This window comes from Poecilia reticulata, linkage group LG2 (genome assembly GCF_000633615.1).
Source record: "Poecilia reticulata strain Guanapo linkage group LG2, Guppy_female_1.0+MT, whole genome shotgun sequence".
Taxonomy (NCBI): Eukaryota; Metazoa; Chordata; class Actinopteri; order Cyprinodontiformes; family Poeciliidae; genus Poecilia; species Poecilia reticulata.
In genome coordinates, this window is record NC_024332.1 from 43,178,299 (window position 1) to 43,205,462 (window position 27,164).

General features: G+C 39.3%; 1 protein-coding gene and 1 non-coding gene across 2 annotated transcripts in view; one reads left to right on the forward strand and one right to left on the reverse strand.

The window, feature by feature from the left end:
• The first annotated feature begins 916 nt into the window (after window positions 1-916).
• The window catches only part of dnah7 (dynein, axonemal, heavy chain 7), an 88,210-nt gene continuing 61,962 nt past the window's right edge, over window positions 917-27,164 (forward strand). The window contains 27 exon segments of the mRNA XM_017307889.1: window positions 917-1,072; window positions 1,260-1,350; window positions 1,432-1,591; window positions 2,566-2,638; window positions 3,416-3,596; window positions 3,777-3,849; window positions 4,853-4,978; window positions 5,233-5,352; window positions 6,087-6,261; window positions 6,355-6,534; window positions 7,643-7,915; window positions 9,168-9,295; window positions 9,562-9,640; window positions 10,508-10,732; window positions 10,822-10,968; window positions 11,585-11,764; window positions 11,845-11,985; window positions 12,894-13,261; window positions 13,882-14,068; window positions 18,246-18,439; window positions 20,988-21,327; window positions 22,211-22,423; window positions 22,500-22,609; window positions 23,132-23,300; window positions 24,294-24,396; window positions 25,065-25,192; window positions 26,235-26,447. Coding sequence (XP_017163378.1) covers window positions 1,001-1,072; window positions 1,260-1,350; window positions 1,432-1,591; window positions 2,566-2,638; window positions 3,416-3,596; window positions 3,777-3,849; window positions 4,853-4,978; window positions 5,233-5,352; window positions 6,087-6,261; window positions 6,355-6,534; window positions 7,643-7,915; window positions 9,168-9,295; window positions 9,562-9,640; window positions 10,508-10,732; window positions 10,822-10,968; window positions 11,585-11,764; window positions 11,845-11,985; window positions 12,894-13,261; window positions 13,882-14,068; window positions 18,246-18,439; window positions 20,988-21,327; window positions 22,211-22,423; window positions 22,500-22,609; window positions 23,132-23,300; window positions 24,294-24,396; window positions 25,065-25,192; window positions 26,235-26,447 — 4,449 coding nt within the window. The 5' untranslated portion in view covers window positions 917-1,000.
• On the reverse strand, window positions 16,960-17,032 carry trnar-ccg (transfer RNA arginine (anticodon CCG)). Its single transcript has one exon. It is a non-coding gene; the product is annotated as a tRNA-Arg (tRNA).

Genomic DNA, 27,164 nt, shown 5'->3' on the forward strand with positions numbered 1-27,164 from the left:
TCAAAAATTTGACATTAACCTCCAGAAAATATATAAAAACACTTGTCAAAACAACAAAAAAGTTTAATATTTGCAAGAAAAAACAGATTTTGTGATTAATTTCAATTCCACATTTTTTCTTSCAAATGTTTAGCTTTAGAAACTTCCACATTTTTTCTGAAACTTCTGACTTTAATCACTTTTTTSAGTTTATTGGTGGAAATTTACTCCTATTAGAACCATTGTAGACAGGAAAGAGGAGTAAATTTTCACCAAAAAAATAACAGAAAATTTKAGATTAATCTCAAKAAATGTTCTAGAAAAAGTGGAGTTGAACATTTACAGGAGTAAAAAAATGTTCAACTTTTGAAACTTTTTTTTTCATTTAGAAAATTTTCAAATTTAATCTCAARTTTTCTGTTTTTGGGTGGATTTATTTTTTCCCCACAATACGTGTTGTCCTGTACAGTCTCTTTTTGTTGTACTCTTTATACATACAGACCCACAAAAATGTATATTATTGAAAAGATTTATTTCAGTAACTCCATCACCTATTTAAAAAACTTATAATGAATGAAAACAGGATATTTAAAATTAGAATATTAAAACAGACCAATAAAAACTTATTTTTAAAAACGTGGGTTTTTTTTATCACATTCACTAAATAACAGAACGGAAACGATCAATCTAAATATGGGGGGAAATGTAAACAGGAACGTTTGAAGTTGAGTCCAGTTTCTCTTACGTCGTTGTTTTAATGCAATCACACACCTTTTGGCKTCACAATTTATCTTAAATCGACCCAGATGGTTCCGATAGAAGTGAGGTTCCGTTTCATATTTTTTTCTTTTGTAAAGAAGAACAGAAAATGTTTTAAAAAGCCGTTTATCAGTGGGAGAAATGCATCTGTGCTCATAAATCTCAGTCCCCGCTGCGCTCAGGTGTTTCCGCGTCGCCTAGCAACCGCCCTGGCAACGGAATAAATGTTTCTGTTGATCGCAGAAAGTTTTTAACTTAAACAATGAGTTTAAAAAGGAAGAAACCTGATTTTGCAGATAACCCAGAGGTTTATGTACATGCCCCAGATGTACAAGTAAGTGGAAGAAAACTGAATTATTAAGAAAATGTTTGTCTTTTTCCAAGTTCATGCGATTCTGACGCTAAACAAGCAGTTTGACTTTATCTTTATGTCCCAATATTACATATCTTTGCTACGTTTTTCTAATTTGCTGTATTAATTTTTTTTTTTTAAATGTTATTCACTAATATTCGTTGCTTAGTCCGCCAGCCAGGAGCCGTGGATTGAAGCAAAGCCTTCATTTTCCCTGTTTGAAGGCAGGGATGAAACGACCGAAGCWGCATCTCGGGAAGGTAAATRAAATATATTTATAATTTCTGTAGCGTTGTATGAAATTGTTGGTGCATTTAGCTATATATACTGTTTGGCTGCAGGAGATGGAGCTGACAGCAGACCCAGCGGAACCACCAGCAAAGCTTTAATTGGGCTTTACCACAAACCTTTACCGATGAGGCTGCGCAGCTCCAGGGCGAGCCGGGCGGATCAGAGGGAGCAGGACCGGAAACTGACAGAAAGTGTCGTGGAGACTTTGGGGTGAGCTTTCATCATCAGGCTCCCATGAAAACACGTCCGATTATTTCTACTCCTTCCAGCATACTACGGTAGAGGATTATAACGAATAAGAATATTTTTTATTATGATGGATTATTATAATGGTGAAATTTTTCTAAGATTTCTGATTTTTATTTCAAAATTCTATTTTTTTCYTTCAGGATTTTGACTTTTTCTCAGAATTTAAATTTTTTTTCTGTCTATATTCCAACTTGGATCTCAAATTTATTTTTCTCTGAATTTATTTTTCTCAGAATTTTGAATTTAAATCAGAATTCGAACTTTTAATCTCAGAATAATTTTTTTCCCCCCCAGAATTCCAAATTTAATTTTAGAAGTAGTATTTTACTCTCAGAATTATTTCTCAGAATTCTGACTTTTTTCCTCTAGATTCCATCTCTGATTTCTTTTTCTCTTGATTTTTTTCAGCAAATTTTGATGTTTTTTCTCAGAATTCAGGGCTTTGGGCTTTAATCTCAGATTTATTTTTTCTTAGAATTTTGACTTTTTCTCAGAATTCATCTTTTCAACAAAAAAAAATCAAATTTTAATCTCAGATTTCTGACTTTTTGTCCTCAGAATTCAGACTATAATCCCAGAATTCCAATTCTGTCAAAATCCAAATAAATTTCCAAATATTCTTGGGTGTATGTCAGTTAAGTAGTTGGCAAATAAAAATAATCACCTAGCTRTTCCTTCCTTCTTATAGGGTTTGTAAATCTGCACTTTATCCAAAACWGAAAGCCCCAAATCCATTTGGTAKATTTTTGTTGAAAGACTGTGTTTGCTTGATGGTGCACAAACAATTTAAGCAATTCTAAATCTGATGGAAAAAAGTCAAATTTAATTTTTTCAGTGGCCCTAATCTTCTTCCATAGCATTTCTAGTATAACAAGTTAATCACACCTCCAGTTTGTTAAATATGCCAGTAATTAAATCATGTTGTCTGATTTCAGCAAGCGGGTTGTTGAGGGCGGCTCCACAGAAACTGGATTCTTCAGATTTACAGACGATGCCAAACGTGAATTGGTAAAAATAAATAAATGAACATACAAATATRTCAGTGTACCTGCTCTGCTTGTGCCAACAGCGGAAAAAGTACCGAAGCTAACATCTGCAGTCTTCCTCATCTCTGCTCTTCAGCCAATCAGCATGAAGGAAAGTGCTGCTCCTGGATTGGCTGATTTATAAACATCGGCCAATAGTGTGTTAAGGAGCATTGTGATCAAAACTGCTTACTTTGGATATTATACATTTTCTGGACGATAAAATGTCCCAGATAAATAATGACGTTGTTTTAAGACCATTTTCAGGCAGAATAATGGAGAGAAGACATAAATCGATAAAAACGTGTTGATTCAACTGGCAGATTATTTCAATAGTAACAAGACATCTTTCCCTTGTTATTAATAAGATGATCTACCAATACTTTTTTGTCAATTTTAAGGAGTTACTTAAAATAGCCCTTATATTTTGCTGAACAGTTACTTAAGTCAGTTTTGTCTTCTTTCATTAGCACTAGAAACTAGACCCAAAAAAGGATCAGATTTTGTGTTTTTGCAGTGTAATTGAGACCGACTGCATCTGTTTTTGTCTTCCAACTTTTGACATAAATCATCAAAATGAAAATTATTGAGCTTGTTCTATCTATCATACGATTTATTGAATTATCACGACAGGTTTAGATATTTTTTGTGAGTTATTTYTATTCTCAATAAGCAAACATCTAAACCAACTCTTCCCAAGTTCACTGTGTGCTCCTGAAAGCGTCTCCCTGCTCCTGAACGCTGCGTTGTGTCCTGCCAGATGTTTAAYTACTACATCCAGAGGGGCATCGACCTGGTGAACCTGGCGCGTCTGCAGGAGTCCTGGATGGACAACATCCATGCGCTGATCCCCTCCAAGCTGAGGCGCCTGAGCACATTGCTGGAGGAGCTGGATGACGAGACCAAGGAGGAATATCTGCAGAGCATCAGGGCTGCAATCCGTATGAACCCAATTGTTTCCAAAAAATAATGTAAACGAATGACAGAGGTTCGATGATCCTCTCAGATTTATGTGGATGAATCTGGATGAATGGCGGAATGTGTTTTGATTATAATCCATTAAGAAAAATCACRATTTTGTTTTTAAGTAACGATTTAATGTCTGCTGTGTTTGACTGCAGTAACCAAAACATTCCAGGATCAGAGTGGGAAGGAGGCGGGAGCCGAGGAGGAGCTGCCCTCTCACAGACTGGAGTCAGTCTCTTTAACCTTCTAAGATGCWAATTAGATATTTAGTTTGTATCTAAATACTGAGCAAGAAAGTGAAATATTTAGCTTAGTTTATGTTGTGGAAATTTTCCTTTAACAAAGAGTGAAGAAAAACTGTCTCAAGACCCGAAGAACCAGAGAAAGAATATATTCTTAATCAGTATTTGTTCGAAGTCTCTGCTCACTGATCGCAGTCAGGAGAAAGAGCCTTGAGCAGAACACAGCTTACAGTTTTGTAGGGAGAGTTTCACTCCTTTCACATAGTTTGATAAGCTGCTTGGTTACAGAACAGATAGTGAGCACAAGTGTCTTCTTTCACTAGGGGAGTCGAGCACGTCAAAAGGATGCATAGAAGAAACAATTTAATAACTCTATTGGCCCGAGAAGCAGCTCCAGAAGATATTCTCATGAGCACGTGTGTCACACAAGAATCATAAAACTGTTATGAACTGATTTGGACACTTACAAAATGCTACGTAGCTTGACCTTGACTGCTTTCTGTTGCATTCAAACATCCATCCATCCATTTTCTTGCACCCTTTTTCCCTCAGTGGGGTCGGGAGGGATGTTGGTGCCGATCTCCAGCTAACATTCCGGGCGAGAGGCGGGGTCACCCTGGACAGGTCGCCAGTCTGTCGCAGGGCAACACAGAGACACACAGGACACACAACCATGCACACACACACTCACACCTAGGGGCAATTTGGAGAGGCCAATTAACCTGACAGTCATGTTTYTGGACTGTGGGAGGAAACCGGAGTACCCGGAGAAAACCCACCATGCACAGGGAGAACATGGAGACTCCATGCAGAAAGACCGGGGCCGGGAATCGAACCCAGAACCTTCTTGCTGCAAGGCAACAGCTCTACCAACTGCGCCACTGTGCAGCCCCTTTGCATTCAAACAACAAGGACAAACTGAAAACATTAGAAATGTGGTGATATTTGTATGAAAGTGAACGTATTTTCCTGATGTCGTTCCCTGTCAGGATGAAACGCGTGCCGAAGCCGTGGAATCGATCGTTTATCCAAGCGAGGAGGAGGATCAGCCTAAACCTTCACTGCATCACCCGCCCGTTGCTGCAAGTGGTGCTTCTGTGGTACGACTTGTACAAGTAGGTACAGCAGAAGCAAACAGGATGCAGATGTTCATGTAATGTCTCCTCACACAGTTATCTATAYGAGTTTCAAACTCTAAACAGTGGTGGTTTTTGTGTAAATTAACCGCAGTTTTCTTAGAAAGTRACACAAAATCTAGCAGGTTTTGTGGTGGAGGCGGTGGCCCTTAGCATGCCACCGTCTACACCGATCATGGCGGCTCTGGTGCAGCAGACTCTAATCAGCGTTTTCTTCACCAATCTGCTTTCAGAGACATCCGACTGATCGACGTGGCAGCGATCTGCTTCAATAAGAAGTTCATGGAGCTCTTTGAGTTTCAGCAGGTTGTTGCTAAACACATTGAGGTCTCCAAAACTTTCCTCCTGGAAAAGTAAGCAAGGCTGACACAAAGTTAGATAGTAACTCATCCAGCAGCAGTGAAATAAATCATTTCAAACACAAGGAAGAATGCAGCAGAGCTCCATGTTTATCCCGTATGTGGCCTCATCCGGCCMGCCGTGGATTCTCATGGGGCTCTTTACGTCGCTTTGTGCTTAACTGTGATTTTATTTTTCACCTGCATACTGCCAACTGTTTATAAGTTTATCTAACTTATAAAYAGTGTAAGTACATTGCCAAATTACATCAATCAGTCCCTTCACTTTTTCACAGAAATTTCCAAGGTTTTTCTAGAAAATTTCTTGAGATTCTGCTTTTTCTTACAAATTTTTGACTTTTCAGATTCTTTGAGATTAATCTCAGAAATGTTCCAAAAGAAAAACTTTTTTGTGTTTGAAAGGTTTTAAATTAGCAAAAAGAATTAGACATTTTTAGAATAATCTCAGAAATTTTCTACGAAATAACCTTGGGAATTTCAGTTTTCAGAGTTTCAGACATCGAACATTTTTGACATTTGAAACTCAGCAAAAGTTTAAATTAAAATTTGTTTTTGTAGAAAATTCAAATTTTCTTGCAAATTTTTGAGTTTTGAGAGTAATCAGCAATTTAAAAATAACCTATACATTTCTGAGTTTGAAAACATTCAAACGTTTGCATGTTTGATGCACAGTTTTACATATTTAACATGTTTGTTTTTTTTTGTTTGTTTGATTTTTTGTTTTTTAGTTGGCTTTCTGACGTGCACAAGATTTTTTGTGTGCAAAATCTGCTGGTTACTCTGAGCAAGAAAGGAAAACTCCAGTCTTTCTTAAACTCTGCAGCATCTCTGATGACGCTGCATCTGCAGAAACTGACGCTCAGCTCACTGAGCAACTACACAAAACTCATTTCTATAAATATGGTACAATTTAACTTTTTATCTTTAGATTATTTAATCTAAAGAATAAATGAAGCTGGTGAATTTAGTTTTTAATCCCTGYCGTCTGTCACTCAGCATTCAGACAGAGCCAGAGGCACATCAGGCTTTATTCTGCATCTGGTCTTAGAAGACACTGAAATCAAGTTTGAGCCGGACTTCGAGACGTACGAGGAGGCGTTCATCAATGTGTTTGAGCTCATGCTGAAATCCACCAGCGATATTCCACGGGTCGAATCCACCCTGTTCCCCGAATGGGTAAGAATAAAACCACGAAGCCGGGTCAGTAAAACCTGATATGGTGGTTAGTTTTTACATACCGGAGCTGGAGGATATAAACGTTTCATATCGGTCAATATAGATAATTATTCATTTTATATTTATTTTTCATTTTTCACTTTTCATACACAATTCCAACAAAAAAAAACACGAGAAATTGATAAACAATATTTAAATTCTTCCAGAGAATGTAGACAGAGTTGGATTTTTATTTTTGGAGTTTCTCCAACATGTAAAGTGATTTCTATTTTAGAAAATATTTTATTTATTTCTGTTTTAAATATCCAAAGTACCTCCAAACTGGTGGTGGGACCTTTCCTGTTTTATCTGCAGTTTTTACTCCATCCCATTGTTTTTTTTAAATATATTTTTAAGAAGTTATAAGGCACAGTTAAAAAAACATGAAACTGCTGCTGTGCAAGTTACGCAAGAGGTTGTTGCTAGGCAACCAAAGAGCGAGTGAGTGAGTTGATTCCACCAGCTTAGCTAGCCAGGAGAGGTTTAGCAGCTAAAGCCTGTCCTCTGCCTACATCCCCCAGAATGCCGTGCAGTTCTGGATCAGAATTCAGTGAAATTACTAAATATTCTGTCAGATTTATTATCTATTGATCTACATAGTTCTCACGTGACGTCGCACTTCTGTGAACTTTGTAACTGACAGCCATCTTGGCAGGCAGTTGCTATGGAGTTGCTATGACAATAAAGCCACAAGCCTAGAACCAACATTGTTCCCATCTAACTTATAAACGGTGTAAGTACATTGCAATTTGATCACATTTTTTATAGTATTACACCTCTGTAATACTAAATATCACTACAGTGATATTTACTGTAGTACTTAATGCTGAACTAGCAAAAATGAGTTTAGCTAATGCCGCTTTTATCTGCTAGCCCAGGTGTTTGTTGTTACATGTACTTCCTCTGCCAGTCACCAGAACCTTGTTATTCACACAAACAGTTCATACATCATATTGATCATGTGTCTAGCGATATATATGTCACTGATTCATTGTCCAGCCCTACCTATTGATGTCATGGGACAGTTTGAGTCTAGCCTGAGTTCTTCCCTAATTTCACCTTCTTTCAGGAAGAATCCAATGTTGGGAAAACCTTGAGACCCATCATCCTTCCAGAGATCATTGAGGCCCAGCAGGAGAAAGTACGCCAGGCGTTCTGGGCTGAGACGGAAAGCCCCAAAGAGCATGTCCACCTGTTCGACAAGTACTCCATGCTGGTGTCCAGGGAGGCGGAGGAGAAGGTCCAGAATTTCCTCAGTCAGCCGAAATCCTTCCAGAAAATCAAGGACGAGGCCATCTACTACCAGAAGCTTGCTGATGAGATTCAGTACACATCACCCAAAGTAAGACCTGGAACATGAGCCGCCTTTTACTCAGTAGATCACTGGCATCGGTCATCCTGTTTGCAGCAAGTCAAAGTTTATCTACTGTATCTCTTTAAAAATGTTCAATCGAGTTAGGTGAATATCTACTCAGTGATGGCACTTCTCACCTTTGGCATCCCCAAACACACTTGGCATCCCCAAAGGATGCCAAAGCGGATTAAACGACGCACCTGTTTAGTCTGCTTTAATTCTATAAAGTCCAGTTTGTTTTAGGAGGTGTGAATGCTAATCGGACCAAAAATACAAACTCTAGTCCACCTACAAACCTCGGTTTTGGCTTGGCTGAAATTAACTGTGGTGCGTTTCAAATGCATATGTGAACGGCAAGCGGGCCAGAGACCACTCCAAAAGCACGAGGTGGACTACAGGCCAAGGCATTCTGGGTAAATACAACCAAAATAAATGCGTTAGATCAGTGTTAGAGGGCAAAATGGCTCATGTTTTTTTTACCTAAGACAAAAGAGAAGTCCTACAAGCGCTAAAATCTGATGCTACTCCATTTTTGTTTGCATTTATTGAAGCAGGAAGTTGTGCTCAGTGTCTTTTTCAGAGGTTTTTGTGTTGTTTTTTTTGGTGCGGTGCCCCCACAGGCGAGGAGGCGAACATGTTTTTCAAAGGGTTTGGTTCATTTCAGAGAAAGAGAGAGAACTGCGGCAAATGAAAATGTAACAAATGTTGCAGTTTTGCCTACTAGACTGTCAGGGGTGAAATGACTTTGGATGGTGATTTTAAATTTAATTAGTCATGTCAAGATTTTAAGTACAATCAAAGATTTTCTCCTTTTGAGGGACCCAGAAAGAGACATTAATGCTTTTAAATCCTCATGGCTTTATTATTTATTATTGTCCAACATCGATGTCTGACCTCAACAATGATGTTCTAAACTAATGGTCAAATATTCCCAAAAACAAACTTCTAAACATTCTAGACACACTTCTTAGAAGAACTGAAGCAACAGAAGCTTAATATTAAAAATGTGATTATGTTAAAGGTCATGTGTGTATAATGTATGGTGATCCAATACTTTAGGCAACAGAGTGTGATTTTCATGTCAATCATTAAAAAAAAATTAGCTTTAAAACTTTTTAGAAGAACTAAGAAAATGTAAAAGCTTCATGATCATAATTGTCAATTTATCTGTCTAGAGATATTTCTTCTTAAAGATTCACCCTGGTCTTTGAGAGCTGATTAATCATACTTTGGACTTCAGGTGGTGCGACTCGGCATGTTTGAGGTCCAGTCCCAGAAACTCCTCAACTCTCTGGCCGAACGTGCGCTGGAGCTCAAGGAGAAACTGGCTTTGCAGATGTTACAAGATCATCAGGAAATCAATGAAAGGTTTCTGAAAGGGCTTCACTGCTTCCCTGCTTCATCCTTTGTCTTTAAACACCAAATATTAACGAATATAGTTGTTCTAGTTTCTAGTGGAAACATCTTAATACACTGGGAATTAAACAAAAGTAACTTACAAGTAACTTTTAAACAAGATGTGAGTTAGTTTCAAGTCAATAATTCCTTAATATGAATTTTTAGAGGATTTGAAGCAGTGATGTTTCTGGTTTCAGACCCTTCCACCAGAATAACGGATCTTTTCTACCTGACAGGCTCTGCAAAGAGTTTGAGAAGATTTCAGAGACGGCCCTGAGTACGCCGCCTGATACTCTGAAAATGGTGGAGCTGCAGGTGACTTTTTGTTTCCCGTCACACAGCGATAATTACACTGTCCTGTCAGTAAATTAAGCTTGAAGGCTTTTTACTTAATAGCTCACCTTATGTCATAATAGTGGCTTTTTAGTAAAAGTATACTTTATTTTGTTTTAATATTGTTTTTGAAGATTTTCATTTAACTTTAACACTTTCCACTTTTTCAGTCTGATAACAGCTTTTGTGTGTGTGTGTATATATATATATATATATATATATATATATATATATATATATATATATATTAAAAGGGGAACTGTGATGTAAAATTTACCTCCAGAAGGTAACAAATCAGAAGGCACTGCCCCGTTACCTAGCAACCACACAGAATTCCACCTGTTACCTAGCAACCACACAGAATTCCGCCTGTTACAACCCTAGCAAATTCCAGTATGTTTGGTTTGCTGTAAGCACCGTACAATGGTTGCTGGAAAGCCCAGTGTTTAGTTATTGACTCACCACCCAGAAACCACTTGCTGCATTCTTGTTGGCTGTGCAGGAGGTTCTTCTAATGCTTTTCAAACGTGCAGTGGCATAACTGTGCATCTGTTTGTGGCCAATCATTGGGTTGGGGTGCGTGGCCAGCAGCAGCTTACTTGCATTAAAGTGACAGAGTCCAAAAACAGCTCAAATTTCATTATCTAAGAATGATTCTTTGCCAAGAAATGTAATGAACATGTTTTGTTTAGACCATAGATCAATCCTAACCCATTCAGGGAAGCATAAGAGGCCATCTTTAACCAATTCTATGCTAGTGTCTCAAAACAGTAACAGAAATCTATCAGTTTGTTTTTAACGTCTGTACCTGATTAACTGTGCCGGTGGTTCCCCTGCGTCTCTCTGCAGGCCTACGTCCAGAAGATCATAGAAACAGAGATGCCTGTGCTGGAGCAGCGGCTGGCTGACTCCAACAGGCAGCTCTGCGACCTGATGGACTTTGTCACCCTGTCGCCGGAAGACCTGGAGCTCAACACCCGAACCGTCCACTGGTTCCAGCGCATGCCCGCCGTGTTTGAGGAACACCAGCAGATTATCGATGAGAAGACGGAGCTTTACCAGAACGCACTCAAGGTCTGCTTGAAGCTGAGGAGCTACCGAGGGTTAATGACGGATTTCCTGAAGGTGAAACGATAAAACGCTGTCTGGTTTAATCGTTGCAGCTGCAACGGGAGCGTTTCATGGACGAGCTGGTGGGCTACAACATGCAGATGAAGGAGTTTCTTGGTTATGGTGAGCTGGCGGATCTCAGCAAGTACCTGAAGAAAGCGAAGACCCTCAACGCCAGGCTGGACATGGCCAGTGACAAGGTGCAGTAGGACCAAGGAGGGAGGTTTTATGGCTCTTTCAACTCATCACTGCTAAAACACACATTTTTACATTTTTGTCTAGTTTTTACTGCAAATATCTTGAATGAGATAGAAAGTTTTCAGCAAGATATATCAGCTTATTTTATGTCAATAATCCTTGAATGGTGACAAAAAGTAAGCAGATTTTGCTCCCTTATAGATGGGACAAATGTCTTCTTCTAAGTGAAATTATCTGCCAATGGAACTGGTCATTTTTTAAATCAATATACTAGAATTACTGACTTAAAACAAGCTCTTACATCTTCTATAGAAGTTACTTGTAAGTTTTGTTTTATTTAAAGTATACTAACATGTTTCCACTAGAAACTAGACAAAAATACTGGGTAAGATTTGGTGTTTTTACAGTGCAAAGTGCCTCCAAGTGGATTCACATGCATATTTTTTTTTTACCACCAGAGGGCAGCATTGGATGTGAAACAGCGTTTTAATCATCTTTGTTTTCATTTTTCATCCCAAAGTATACCAGAAATCCTTTTATTTATCAGTTTTGTCACTCTATTTTCTAAAAGTTTAATCATTTTTGGTTTGTCCGTTTCATTCGTCTCGCTCTGAGAAGATTAATGACCTCAACATGGAAGAGGAGGCCTTCGGCTGGCCCGTGTCCCAGTTTCCACAGCGGAAACAGATCCAGGAAGGGCTCACGCCGTTTCTGCGCCTGTACGAAACGTCGTTTGAATTCCTGCAAGACCATGACAAGTGGCTCCACGGGCCGCTGTCTGGGGTCCCTCCTGACAAGGTACCGAACGCGCAAAGTAACCATCACAAGACTTTAACATTTTAATATTTTCAGGCCTAATAAAAACTGTTTTCCTGCAGGTGGAGGGCGATGTTGGGAACTACTGGCGCACGTTGTACAAACTGGAGAAAGGTTTCTTTGAAGTTCCCAATGCCTTGAAGATAACCAAGATCGTAAAGTCTAGAGTGGAGAGTTTCAAGGGTCACATCCCCATGGTGCAGGTAGAGACCGTAAAAAAACAGTTAATCCTCTGGTATTTACCACATGTATTACAGCCGTTATAGATAGAAAGAGAGGAGCAAGTTTCTGATAAAATTCCTGAAAATCTTCTAACAAAAAACGTGTAAATTTATGACTTTGAAAAGTCAAATATTTGTGAGAAAATAAATAACATCTTGAGATTAATCCCAGAATTTTTTTTTTTTTTAGAAAAACGTGGAAATTGCTAAGAGTCAAAAAATTGCAAAAAAAAAAAAACAAATGGTGAGATTAATTACCGACAAACATGAAAATTACCGAGTTTGTAAAGTTAAAAATTTGCAGAAAAAAATGACATTTTGAGGATAATCTCAAATTTTCCATAAAAACGTGTTAATTTGTGAGTTCAAAAGTTGAAAATTTGCGAGAAAAATTACATTTTGCGAACAATTTTGAAAGTTTTTGAGGAATAATGTGGAAATTTTAGTTCAAAAAGTTTAAACTTTGCAAGAAAAAACTTGCAAAACTTAATCTGATAAAATTTTGAAATTAAAATTTTTACATTTTGAAACCTCAGATTTAAAAGTTTTTTTATAGTAAATTTACGAGCTTAATCTATTTGGAAAATATTTCCAAATATTTTCTTGCAAATTATTTACTTTAGGAACTCACAAATGTTCAAGTTTTTTTTCTAGGAAATATCAAATTTTTTTTCTAGCAAAATTTCGACTTTCGGAGCTCCGAAACTTCCTTGTTCTACAAAATTTCTGAGATTAATCTCAAAATGTAAACGTTTTCTTGTCAGATATGTACTTCTCTTTTTTATTTCTCATCTACAGTGGCCCTAATCCCATTGGGGCCTAATATTTGCTGTGTCGTAGCCTAAATAGCTGACCTTTCTGTGCTGCCGGGGATCTCTGGTGGAGTGTAGGTGCTGTGCAACCCGGGGCTGCGGGCCCGCCACTGGGACGCCATGTCAGAGCTGGCCGGCTTCTCCCTGCACCCGGCCGACGAGCAGGCCTGCGTGGCTCAGTACCTGTCCCTGAAGCTGGAGGAACACCTGCCCAGCTTCGACGGGATCAGCGAGGCGGCCAGCAAGGAGTACTCTCTGGAGAAGGCCCTGGAGAAGATGGCCGGCGAGTGGATGGACATAGAGTTCACCCTGCTGGCCTATCGGGAGACGGGCACCTTCATCCTGTCGTCCGTGGAGGAGGTCCAGCTGATGCTGGACGACCACATCGTGAAGACGCAAACCATGAAGGGCTCACCCTTCATCAAGCCCTTTGAGGAACAGATAACGTAAGAAACTAAATGGCTGCCCCCCACTTCTGAAGAAAATCCCTGTTGGTCCAGTGCTGCGTTTCAGTTCTGATCAAAACTGGGAAATTCCAACTTCAAAGCAGAAAAAGTCAAACGTGACGCCCCCCCAAAGTCGAATTTCCCACCATAAAACTCGGAGCAACTCAGACTATTCCCAGTTACAACTCATAGGGCCAACTTTGCATTTCAATATGGCCGCTCTTCGCCTCAGCAGCAGTAAGATGTGATGGAAACATGGTAATTATATAAAATCAGTGCTGAATGTAGCGCCTGCAACTCTAAACTGAACAAATTAAACGGGGTGTTTGCTTCTGAAAAGTCAAGTTTAAAATGAAGATCCGCATAAAGAGCATTTCACATGGACCGTTAGTCTTTACTGTTCTGGTACGACGCCCCCGTCTTTGTTTCTGGCTCCTTTAAAGGATGACCACTGGTGCCCTCTGCTGGATGGTGGCCAAAGTACAACTTTAAAGGAAGATTTAATGTGACGTTTTTAGCTCATCGATTGGAACTAATTTGAATCTAATCGACAATTAATCGTGAGTTGATTAATTATTAGCATCCCGAGTTGTGAGTCCCGTTTTTCTGCTTCACTTCAGGGCGTGGGAGCGCAAGCTGCTGCTCCTGCAGGAGATCCTGGACGAGTGGCTGAAGGTGCAGTTCGTCTGGCTGTACCTGGAGCCCATCTTCAGCTCCCCTGACATCATGGTGCAGATGCCTGAGGAGGGCCGGCGCTTCACGGCCGTGGACAAGACATGGAGGGAAACCATGATGCAGGTTTCCCAGGTGAGCTCTTCCTTCCTGTGTTTCACTTTTTACAGCTCTGTGGAGAACACAGGCTAGCAGATGAGTTCCTCCCAGAACTACAGCAGAAATCTGGACCAGGATCCACAAATTCTAAGAAAACGGTTTATTTGAAAAAGAAACCAAATGACAACTGTTATGTACAAATGTGTATTTGTGACATTGTAGATAGGAAGAAAAACCAGAAGTAAATTTCTGTCCAAAAAAGAAGACATTTTTAATCTCAGAAGTTTTACAGAAAAAAGAAAAGTCAAAAATTTGAAAGAAAAGAATTCAGATTTTTTTTTCTTTTTTCTTTTTTTTTTTACATTAATCTCATAAACTTTCTGGGGAAAAAAACTTGGAAATCTCAGAGTTAGAAAAGTCAAACATTTGCTAGAAAAACCATAAAACTTAAAACCAAAGAAATAATTTGGAAAGAAATTTTCTAGCAAATTAGAAACTTTTCAATTTTTGAGCTTAATTTAAAAATTTCTGAGTTTTTTCTAGAAAATGTGTAACAGTGCCGTATTAGGGCCATTGAAGATAAGAACAAATTTCTGCCAAAAAAATCTCTGAAATTTTCAAGAAAAAACACAATGAAATTGTACATCTATCTCAAACATTTCTGAGAAAATTATTTCGAAATTTCTGAGTTTGAAAAGTGGAAAATTTACTATAAAAAGCTTCCAAATATTTTCTAGAAAAAAAACAGGTTAAAAAATACAAAATGAAATGAGACTAGTAGAGCTCAGTGTGTTTAAAGGCTTGAAATAATTTTTTTTGTAAAAATGTATTCATCTTTTTGTCGTTTAAATCATGATGCAAAGATCAGCAGAATCCAGACCGTAAAATCAAAAATAATCCCAGCTTCATCCAACAACAGCATCATCAAAACCTGACGTTTCCTAAACTGCCATCTTCAGCCACCAGGAGGAGCTCAAGACTCACGGATCCTCAGATACATTAACTCTTTCTTTGTTTTATGTAATATTTTTATTTAATTTTCAGCTGGTTGTTTTATGGTGTTATGCTCACCTTTCTGTTTTCTCCTCTCAGCATATAGGAAATAAACGACAAATCGTTCCAGAGCATATTCATGCACAGCAGCAAGCAAAGGATATTTAGTCAAACAGTTTCTCTGCGCCCTGAATTAATAAGCCACATTTGTCCCGTATGTGGTTTGCATATCTGCTGAAATGCTTTTACCTCAGAGTTTCCCACTCTCTGTCCTCCACCAAAGCCATCTGTTCGGTGCATAAAAACGACATTATCACACATAATACCATGTTATCCATTCAGTGTGCTCATGAATAGCTCCCGCTGGCTCTCTGAATATAAAATTAGACCCATTATTACATTGTCCTCTCAAAGAATGGGCCAAAATCATAAGCATGATGAGATTTATGAAAAGATGGAATCATACTTCATCAATCAGACACACTTTGCTGGAATAATGGTCTGGCCTTTGAAGCCCAATCAAATCACTCTTTTTTTAGTTTTTGGTGTTGGCGTCTGAGCCGGATCGCTTCATTTAGCCTTTAAAACATCCGACTCTTTCACTGATTATTGTCTGATTAAAGACAAAAACCTCCTATTCTCTGCTTTTAATCTTCTTATTTTTATTGTCGGTTGTATTATCGTATTTTGTGACTACAAGGAATCAAGAGAAATCATATTGTAATTACATTATATATTATTTTACCACTAAAAGGAAAAATTACTGACAAAAAACCCCCAAAGACTTAATTTTATGTTTTAACATCATTCACAAAATGATGATCTGCAAAAATCTAAAATCTTACCAAGTATTTTAGTCTAGCTTCTGGTACAAATGTACACTTTAAATAAGACAAAACTAACTTACCAGTATTTTTTCATGAAGATATTGGAGCTGTAAAGTAAACATAAAGTAAATAATCCCTTTATGTTGATGAAAAAAAGTTCTAGTTCAACCAGTGGTGATTTCTGGGCAAAATGGGCAACTGCCCAGGGTGGGATCCTGTTAGGGGCGCCAGGAGAGCTAATATCCGATTTTTATCTGCTGCACTGCAAAAACACAGAATCTTACCAAGTATTTTTGTTCTGGTTTCTAATGTAAATATATTGGAACAATTGGAATATGGCAAATAACTTTTCAGCAAAAATAATGATTGAATAATTTTTGAATATTGATAAAACACACTAGTTCCACTGGCAGACTTATAACAAGATGTTTTCTCATGTTAACTTATAAGTGGAATAATTTGCCAGTGGAACTAGAACTTTTTATCAATATTCAATAACTGGCTTAAAACAAGCTGTCTCATTGCTTAAAGAGACAGTAATCATTTTGTATGTAAACTTCTGATTTTGAAGACATTCATAAATAAATCTCTAACACATTCTCTCACTGATTATTGCAAATACTTATCAAATGTATTGATCAGTGTTCCAGTTATTATGAATCAAAGGCAAGGCGGCTCTAAGCAGGTGGATTAGTCCTTTAATCTTAGAAACGTTCTTCAGGTGACAGAAGGCCGACTTTGTAACTGTCTTTATGCGACTCTGAAGGCTCAGGTCAGAGTTCATCACTACCACCCACATTTTGACATAGTTTAGATCACAAGTTTCTAGTTGTAAAAGAGTGGTGAATTTTAATTTAAATCCTGTAATATGGATAATTTAGTTGAACAGAAACTGAAGTTTGTTGATGTTAAACTCTGACAGACACAAAATAAAACACAACTCTCTATATGTAAGCTTTAGTAGAACCTTTTTTTATATTTTATTAATAAAACAGGTCTTCAGTAGATTGCATGACAGCCAACACACACTGCCTCATTAACATTCTCACTAACTTGACCTTTCACCCTACTGAAGGCACTCCTTCATAAAACAACACTAACTCGCTGCGACCCAGGTGGGACTTGAACCCACAATCCCCAGCTCCGGAGGCTGATGCCTTATCCATTAGGCCACTGGGCCAACACAACATGAACATGAGAATCTGATCTTTTCTTAACTGATCCAGCTTATGGCTGTATTTTTCTTTTTTTTTTTCTGAATAATATAGAAAAAGTATTTTCAAAAAGTGGTTTGTATTTGAATCGTCCTTTCTGTGAGTTGTATGATGGAGTTTTAGGGCCAGGTTAGAAGATTTCTTTGTTTAATAGGAGAATAAAGTTGGGAAAAAGTAGTTTTAATGAGAAAAATGATTCCGACGTAACCAACTGAGTTTGTGTAGATTTTTTTCTTGGAAATATAAAGTCCTGCATCTGTTAAAAGATTAAGTGTTTCCTTATTTGTAAAACGTGTACCAAAGTATTTATTCACAACATTCATCATTTAATGTGTTTTTTTGTTGTTTTTCATGTTTTAGTTCTCATAAAATCACTACATCATCATCCTCATATTATGACTGTACTGTGGTAATATTACAACCACTATAATATAATTAATATTATATTAAAATAAATAAAACATTGTATCCTGGCTGCTCCCTGTAGAGCTGACCTGAATTCAAAGTCCAAATATACAGAAGTTGTAAAACAAGTGCGCCAAACAAGATGGCTGCCCTGAATGCCATCCATCCATCCATCCTCTGACACCCTTGTCCCTCAGTGGGGTCGGGAGGGTTGCTGGTTCCTCTCCAGCTGACGTTCCGGGCGAGGGGCGGGGTCACCCTGGACAGGTCGCCAGTCTGTCGCAGGGCAACACAGAGACACACAACCATGCACACACACACTCACACGTAGGGGCAATTTGGAGAGGCCAATTAACCTGACAGTCATGTTTTTGGACTGTGGGAGGAAACCGGAGTACCCGGAGGGAGCCCACGTATGCACAGGGAGAACATGCAGGCTCCATGCAAAAAGATGGGGGCTGGGAATTGAACCCAGAGCCTTGTTGCTGCAAGGCAACAGCTCTACCAACTGCGCCACTGTGCAGCCCCGCCCTGAATGCGCTGACATTTATTTTGAGTGAAAAAAATCTAAATTTTCCAAAGAATAAATCTTTAAAAAACACAGAAATTGATAAGATCTGAAACTGCACTGTAAAAACTTCTGTTTCTGCTTCTTTTTAACCTGGAACCTTTGACATGCAGCATTAAATCCTTTAAATTTCACCCTGAAACGTTAACAAAGACTTCACAGTCTCTGGTTGAAGAAAGCCATGGTCACTGCTGTTTCTGTTGCAGGACAAACATGTTCTGGCTGTGGTGGAGGTTGAGAGAATGCTGGAGAAGCTGAAACACTCAAACGAGTTCCTGGAGAGTATCCTGAAAGGCCTGAATAACTACCTGGAGAAGAAACGTCTCTTCTTCCCTCGATTTTTCTTCCTGTCCAATGAAGAGCTTCTGGAGATCCTCTCAGAGACCAAAGACCCCACAAGGTGCCTGCTGTAGCTTTAATTTTATTAATGACATCAGTCTGGGTGTGTAGGCAGACAAATCCTGCCTAAAAGTGACCTATTATGCTTCTCTGAGCAAGTTAGGATAAGTCTATGGTCTATACAAAACGTGTTCATTACATTTTTTGCACAAAATCATTTTTAGATAATGAGGTTTTAGCTTCTTTTAGGGCATTTTTTCACTTTAAATCCAAATAAGCTGCTGCTGGCCATGCCCCCTGACTCAATGTTTACACTCACACATTTAAATGGCTGTGAACAGATACGGAATTATGCAACCGCTCGTCTTTGAAAAACATTAGTGGAGCCTCCCGCACAACCAACAAGAGTGTAGCAGGTGGTTCCTGGATGGTAAGTTAACAACAAAACACTTTGTCTTTTCTAGCAGCCATTGCACAGCGCATACAGCGGTAAAACCAGCTGACCAAACGGGCTGGAGCTCAGCTGGGGTTGCTAGGTAACCAGCGGAACTCCGCTGGGGTTGCTAGGTAACTGGTTGAATGTAACTTAACGATCAGGAGGTTTTTTGAAATGGCTCATTTTCCAGACACCAAAAAAGATTAACTTTTTGGCAAAAAATGGTTTGATGGTTTTTTTTTCCAGTACTTGGGCTGTTTGTAGAATCAATAGAGGCCAAAGGAAGTACAAAAATGTGCAATAAAGTAATGAACTTTGACCCTGATTGAGTTTCGTAGAGCTCTAAAGAAGAGCTTGGTGTAAGTCTACTTCCAGTTGTCAAGCGGGTTTTATTTAGGATATTTCCCAGTTTCACAAGTCTGTTAGTGAGAAGGGCTCGGCATGCAAAAACACAAAATCTTACCAAGTATTTTTAAAAAAAGTATTTTTTATTTAGTTTCTAGTTCAAATACCAAATACAAAGAACACAAACTGACTTACAGTTACATTTTTCCCATAAATGAAACAATCCACCAGTGGAGCTAGTAATTTTTCATAAATATTAAGAAATGATTTATCAATCAATCAATCAAATTTTATTTGTATAGCACATTTCAGCAGCAAGGCATTTCAAAGTGCTTTACATAATTAAAATAAAAACAGAAATAATCAGTGAGAATCAGTGAGAAATTTACTTAAAACAAGCTTCTGTTTCTTATTGATAAGTTAGTTATAAGTTAGTTTTGTCTTATTTCAGGTGTGCTAGGATATTTGCACCAGGAACTAGACAGAACTAAACAGTGTGGTTCATAAAACTGAACCAAAAAATGCGGGTAACCAAAAGGTAATTATGTTTTTCACATGGTACCATATTTGTGTAATAGCTTTAACTTTTATTAAATGAAATCATAATTGAAAAATCAGCTTTTTGTATTTACTCTGGTTATTTTTATTAGGATGATCTGAGGTGCGAAAAAAAGTTGCAAGAACAGAATTCAAAGGTGTGGAGGGTGGAAATGGAAACACGGCGCGGTATAAAACCTCCTGTATCGCCATAATGCTTCTCCATAAACTCTCCACAATAATCCACGCTTATCTAATTTCACAGGGGAAATCCATTTAGTAGATTGTGATTCCAAACAAAAGATGCTTTAACCTTTCATACTCTCCATGCCATTTCAATTTTCGCTTCCTTTTCACTCTGCAGTCCCTCAATCTCTGTGCAACTGGCAGGAATTTTTCATTATGTCAGCGCAGACACAAAGCCAGCAGTCCGCTCCGTAAGACCTGGATTTCTGCCGTTTGTGTTTGTGTCGCACACAGATGGTGGTTAATATTAGAGAGACTGTATTGGTTTTGTTTGTCGGATTGGTCACCGGCTGCAGTTTTACACCATCAGTTTTCTACAAACTCCTGTAACACAAACAGGGATGTAAGTTGTGTCAGCAAAGCAGAGAAATATGTTAAATTTAGGGTTTTTTAACAAGTGATAGTCCAGAATTAGGGGGTCAACATTGCAACATTTGTTACATAGTTGCTGTGGTTCTGCACTTGGACCTTTTGAAAAACCTGTTCACACTGAAAAAACACCAAATCTTTATTTTATTTTTGGTCTATTTTTTAATGCAAATATCTGAGAACACTAGAAATAGAACAGAACTAGTTTAGAAGCAACTTTTCTGCAAGATGCAGGAGCTTGGTTCAAAAATAATTCCTTCATAACGATGTTCTAGTTCCACTGGCAGATTATTTAACTTAAAATGTTCCCATGTTAAAAGTGAAATAATCTGCCAGTGAAACCAGTACATCAATATTAGGGAATTACGGACATAAAACAAGCTCCTACAGTATTTCTTGCTGAAAAGTTACTAGTAATTTAGTTTTGTCTAACATATTTGGTCTTTTTGAAAATAGACCAAAAATACTTGGTAAGATTTTGTGTTTTTGCAGTGTAACACCTGATTTTGTGTAATTATCTAATTTCACTTTATTTATCTTTGTTCCTCTGATGTTTCAGATTGTTTACTCAATTTAAACTAAAAATCACTAAAACATAAATGGCTGATAGTTATTGGTCTGTAATGGGCCGCTCTCACCCGTCGCCCTCTCTGTGTTGTGTTGCTTCCTGCCCCAGAGTGCAGCCCCATCTGAAGAAGTGCTTCGAAGGCATTGCCAGTGTTGTGTTCACCGAGGTTCTGGACATAACCCACATAAAGAGCAGCGAGGGAGAAATGGTGCAGCTCCTGGACGTCATCTCCACCTCCAAGACCAGGGGCCAGGTGGAGAAATGGCTGCTGGAGCTGGAGAACGGCATGATCGTGTCCCTTCAGAAGGTCATCGGAGACGCAATCACGGCCTACCCAAATGACAAGAGGACCGACTGGGTCCGCGCCTGGCCGGGTCAGACGGTGCTGTGTGTCTCACAGGTCTACTGGACCAAAGACATCCACGAAGCTCTGGCTTCAGGACCGGAGGTGATCCACTCCGTTCTGTCTTTGTTCCCAACAGTTAGCTTCAAGTTTACCTGTGGTGGGCACTGCTAGCTAGAAAGTTAGCTCTGATAGCTTTAAAAGCGACCGATTATGCTTCCTTGAAAAGGTTATGTTAAATCCAGGGGCGATACAGAACATGTTCACTAAATTTTTTTTTCACATAATCATTCTTAGATAATTACATTTTAGCTGCTATAGGGCATCTTGTCGCTTTAAATCCTAAAAGTTGCTGCTGGCCACATTCTCTAACTCAATGTTTAAACTCGCATGTGAAAATGGCTGCAAACAGATGCGCAATTATACAACCGTACATCTTTGAAAAGCAGAAGTGCAGCATCCTACACATGTCTAAACACTTGTCTTTTCCAGCAGCCATTGTACAGCATAACACAGCTGACCAAAAGTGCTGGAGCTCCCCTTGGGTAGGTAACGGGTGGAACTCTGCTGGGGTTGCTAGGTAACGGGTGGAACTCTGCTGGGTTGCTAGGTAACGGGTGGAACTCTGCTGGGGTTGCAGAACAAAAATGACCCAACCATCCGAGGGTCAAGTTTGAATAATTTGACATTGCAGTCTGAAAGAAAACCGCAGCGGCTGAAAATGTAACAAATGTTTCAACTTTGGTCGCAAATCGAACAGAATCTACAGAACTATGAGGTGTGAAAAAAGGGCTGAGTGACAAAGTAAATGCACTAATAACACATTAGCTGATGCCCACCACTGCTGATATGGTTGAATTTTGTCTCCTTAACACTATTAGTAATAAACTCTGCCTATGTTATAGATGGAGCTTCAACATGACTTTAACATGAGTGCAAAGCTTTGACAATCTGTCTGGGTGACATTTTTCCTGCTGCCTCTGCCCAGGCCCTGGAGGCCTACCTGCAGCAGAACAACAGGCAGATCGACGACATCGTGGCTCTCGTTCGGGGGAAGCTGTCCAAACAGAACCGGGTGACCCTGGGAGCCCTGGTGGTGCTGGACGTCCACGCCCGCGACGTTCTGGCCACGCTGGTGCATAAAGGCGTGCGTGACGAAAATGACTTTGAGTGGCTGAGCCAGCTGCGGTACTACTGGGTGGTACGTTAAGCACAGCTGGGGCTTTCTGATTGGCTCATGGGAGAAACTCAGTGGACCCGACTTCCAATCTGTGCAGGAGAATAACCTTTACACCAAGATGATCAACGCTGGTTTACCGTACGGCTACGAATACCTGGGCAACACTCCGAGGCTGGTCATTACTCCACTGACTGACCGCTGCTACCGGTAAAAATAGATCAGGAAAACTCTCTGGTTTTTAACGGAGTGTTGGGGTCATGCCAAGAAATAAAAATATTATAAAATTACTGGGATAAAGCCATAAAATGACTTCACCCTCATGATATTATGATTTTATTTTCAAAATGTGACTGTATTCTTCTGTTATTTCAACTTTATTCTCATAATATTATGAATTTATTGTCTGAATGTTATTGACTTATTTATTTATTTAATTATTAACTTATTTATGTTTTCGGATTTCGTTGGTGTTTATTTGACAGTAGGTTGACAGGAAGGCGGTTTATGGGAAAGGGGGAGGGACATGTAAGGTCAACCGGCCGGGACTCGAACCCGCGCTGAGGTCCAGACGTGTCGCTCCGCGTTTCTTCTTTCGGCCCCAACGCTCCGTCGTCCTGCTTGGCTATTTATCTGTCCACTAAAATATTTGTTTAGTGTAAAAACTACGTTTCCAAATCCCAGCAGTCAGTTGTGAATGTTGTTGTTTTGCTGTTCTGTGGTGATTTTCAGCACCCTGTTTGGCGCCCTCCACCTCCACCTGGGTGGGGCCCCTGAGGGCCCCGCAGGCACAGGAAAAACAGAAACCACCAAGGACTTGGCCAAAGCTGTGGCGAAGCAGTGCGTGGTTTTCAACTGCTCCGACGGACTGGACTACATCGCGCTGGGAAAATTCTTCAAAGTCAGTACATCCCCTTCTGATTTCTCACATTCACTGCCAACAAACAGCTGGATGTTTTTGTTGTTTTGTTTTTTTAAACTCTTGGTCTGTTTTTAGAGTCAGTAGAAACCAAAACGAAAGAACAAAAAGGTCCAAAATGTGAATGTTTCATAATAGATCGGCTCTAAAGCTTCTTGCAACACAGATCCAGTGTTTACATTCACACCTGTCCCTGTTGCCGTAGCAACATGCTGTCAATCCGGAACCTTCTCCTGTTTTTACTTCATTGTCTCTGGGTGATTATACAGGATCCAGACCTAAACGTAGCACTACTTCAACTTATTTTTACTCAAAAGTAGCCGCCCAAGAAATTACTCAATTAAGAGTAAAAAAGTAAACTTTACATTTAATGAAATTGATTTTAATTTCTTTTTCTTTTGCCTGCTTTTGTTATTTTGTAATTATGTTATTTATATTAATTATCGTTGTTCTGGTTAAAAAAAATTCCACGTAGTGTTATATTCTGATTAAGTCATTTTAAATATTAAATAATTGATAATTTGATCAGTTACTTGATTAAACTTTTTACCAAATACTTTTTTACTCTTACTTTTTAACTTCTTGGACGGCTACTTTTTACTTTTACTTGAGTAAAAATGAGTTAAAGTCGAGCTTCTCTTACCTGAGTATAGTTTTTTGGTAACCTCTGTTGTGGGCGGAGATATCAAATTCAAAAATCCATCCGAAAAACGCTTCAAGATGAGAATATCTTCTTTTATGCCACGTTTGTTCTCAGTTTTCTCCTAATTCATCCTTCGATCCGCCTCACCTTGAATTACTGCACAAAGGTGCAGCTCTCAGCTCTCATCACCTGATAAATAAAAAATGGCTTTAAAAATTCAGACCTGATGTTTTTGTTGTTGTTATTTTGGGGTGAATCTTACTGGATGGTGTGTGTGTGTGTGTGTGTGTGTGTGTGTGTGTGTGTGTGTGTGTGTGTGCGTGCGCTCACAGGGTCTGTTGTCGTTCAGGTGTAAAAACGGAAGTGTTTAGTTTAACCGCATCGACCTGGAGGTTTTGTCCGTTGTGGCGCAGCAGATTCTCACCATCCAGAGAGGTTCGTTCACTTTCCCGTCTGATGCTGAAGGAAACTGGCAGTGGACCAGAAAACAAAGGCATGGCAAAGATTCAGGAGTGGAAAAAAAAGGAAAAAAGGAATCGGTTTTAAACTACAAAGAAAGGCAACTGTTAGGAAAGGCCAGGAAAAATCTCCTGTGCTGAGTCTGCTTCGGGTTTTTGATCATTTTAAAGATGCTGCAGCTGCTTTTTAAATGCTTATTAATGTTTTATTTACTCTGAGTTCTCTATCCGTACTGTTCTTACAACCGTTTAAAGTGAACTGAAGCACATTCTGCATGTTTTTATCCGTTGGAGACAAGTCCTTATTTTCGATTTGACAAGTTTAGGTTTCATAAAGGTACAAACATGCAGTCGTATTTAATAAAGTGGAAAAATTCAATTTGAATGAAACAGATTATATAAGTAAAATAATCACAGAAAACACATTTAATTATCTTTTTCCTGGATGGCTTGTAATGCTGCTCGGTAATTTCCTAAATCACTTATTTTAGTTTATTTTAGTTTTGTCTTTACTGTTTCTCAGTTTTGACAGAGTAAACCCGTTTGGACTTTATGTTTTAGTATTTCAGTAGTTTTCCAGGTGTTGTACATTTGCACCGTGTTGATTAAGGCCGTGCCTCGGTCTGACTGCGTGCGTTTGTGCAGGGATCGCTGCTCACAGTGACATGCTGATGTTTGAGGGGACGGAGCTGAAACTGGACCCGTCCTGCGCCGTCTTCATCACCATGAACCCAGGCTATGCTGGACGCTCAGAGCTGCCAGACAACCTCAAGGTGCCGCCGGCCCAGACTTTACAAAACGCACCGATTCCCAACACTTAGCGATTAATGAGTCGATCTGAGGTTATCAATCTGCTAATGATCAATAGATAAGCTGCCAATCCTGAGTTTTCTCTTCTGTCAGGAGGTTCGACCATTTTTTCATAACTTAAAGGGTTAATTTTTTTCTAACATGCTGAATTAAAAAAACAACACAATTAAATTTTAACACTATTTTGTGTCCGAAACATTACATACTGAACAGAAGCAGAATACACATTACTGACATTTATTTATTTGTTTTTACATCATTTTGTGCCACTGCAGACAGAAAAAAGGAGCATATTTCGCTTAACAATTGTAGAAGTTTGAGATTGATCTCTGTAACAAAAAACGTTGAAATTTCTGAGTTTCAAAATTTGAAAATTTGCTAGAAAAAAACTGACATTTTGAGATTCTCCAAGATTTTCTAGAAAATTGTGGACATTGCTGAGTTTCAACAGTCTTTTTTTTACTTTTGAAACTTAGAAAGGTTTTTCTTGAAATCTTTCTGAGATTACTCTCACATTTCTACATTTGTTGGTGGAAATTACGTCTTCTTTTGTCTCCAGGCACCCCGATACGGTGTTGTATGTTTTTACCTTTACGTATATGTTCACTGTTATGCTTTGTTTTTTTCTGTCATTATAGTAAAGCAGCCATTTTTTAATGAGAAGTTGAAACTGTAGCTGTGCTGAATACAGCACTATTAATATGATAACTTAAGGCGCTATTTCAGTGTTAATGTTTCTAAGCAGAACTGCATAAAATTTGATTTTGTTTGTGTCTGGCTCCGCTTCAGGATGACCAGCGGCGCCCTCTGCTGGATGGTGGCCAAACTACACCTCTAAAAGAATGTTTAAGCGGACCTTCGATTGGAACTAATTTAATCTAACAAGCCATTAATTGATCATTTATAGTCATTCGGTGTATATTCTGATGTTGCTGCAGTGTCATAGTGTTTGTTATTAAGTTAAGTTTGAACTCTTTCTGAAACCAAACCGCCGCTTCCCTCCAGGCTCTGTTCAGGACGGTGGCCATGATGGTGCCGGATTACGCCATGATCGCGGAGATCGTGCTGTACTCCTGCGGTTTCGTGACGGCTCGGCCTCTTTCGGTGAAAATCGTGGCCACCTATCGACTGTGTTCGGAGCAGCTGTCCTCCCAGAGTCACTACGACTACGGCATGAGAGCCGTCAAATCCGTGCTGACCGCGGCAGGAAACCTGAAGGTTGGTCCCCGTGTCCTGCTGTTGGTCTAAAACAGAGGTTTCCCAAACTGTGGGGACCATTCGTGCGCGGGAAGTCGTCTGGATGAAAAAAACAAACATCAACGCTGTATGCGCTGGGTTTTTACCTTAGAATGGCCAAATCTCTGTTATCCCTCTGTCAATTTGATACAGTAGGGGCTTCCACACTTCCCATATCTGTGTCCACTGTCACTTCTATCAGCAGTTAAAACTGTTTAATCCGTTGTTAACATGTCGTAACCTGTTTTTCCGAGCCGCCTTTAAACGCAACATGAGCGCTACGACGCTCGCGCTGGGTTTACGCCTGTGCGGCAGCGAAGGAGACCTGCTGCTGCTGCTGGGCGGAGCTACGCAGTTTATATGTTAGAATCATGGCAGCAAACCAGCAAAACGCAAAGAACTTTCCACAGTTTTTCCCCCAAACTAACAGACTGAGTTGAGTAAAGCTGCTGGATGCAGGTAAATGTTAGCTAAAAGATGACTAGCTAGCTAATATCAATACAGCACCACTAGTAGCATGTAGGCTATCGATGTTGTTGTCTATGTCCAGCTACATACATTCATTCCCCACCCTTACCCCCTTACACACATCAGACAACCATTTGTAATCCATAGGGGGGCCCAGAAAATGTTTGGAAACCACTGGGGGGCGCGCAGGAGAAAATGTTTGGAAACCACTGGGGGGGGGGGCGCAGGAGA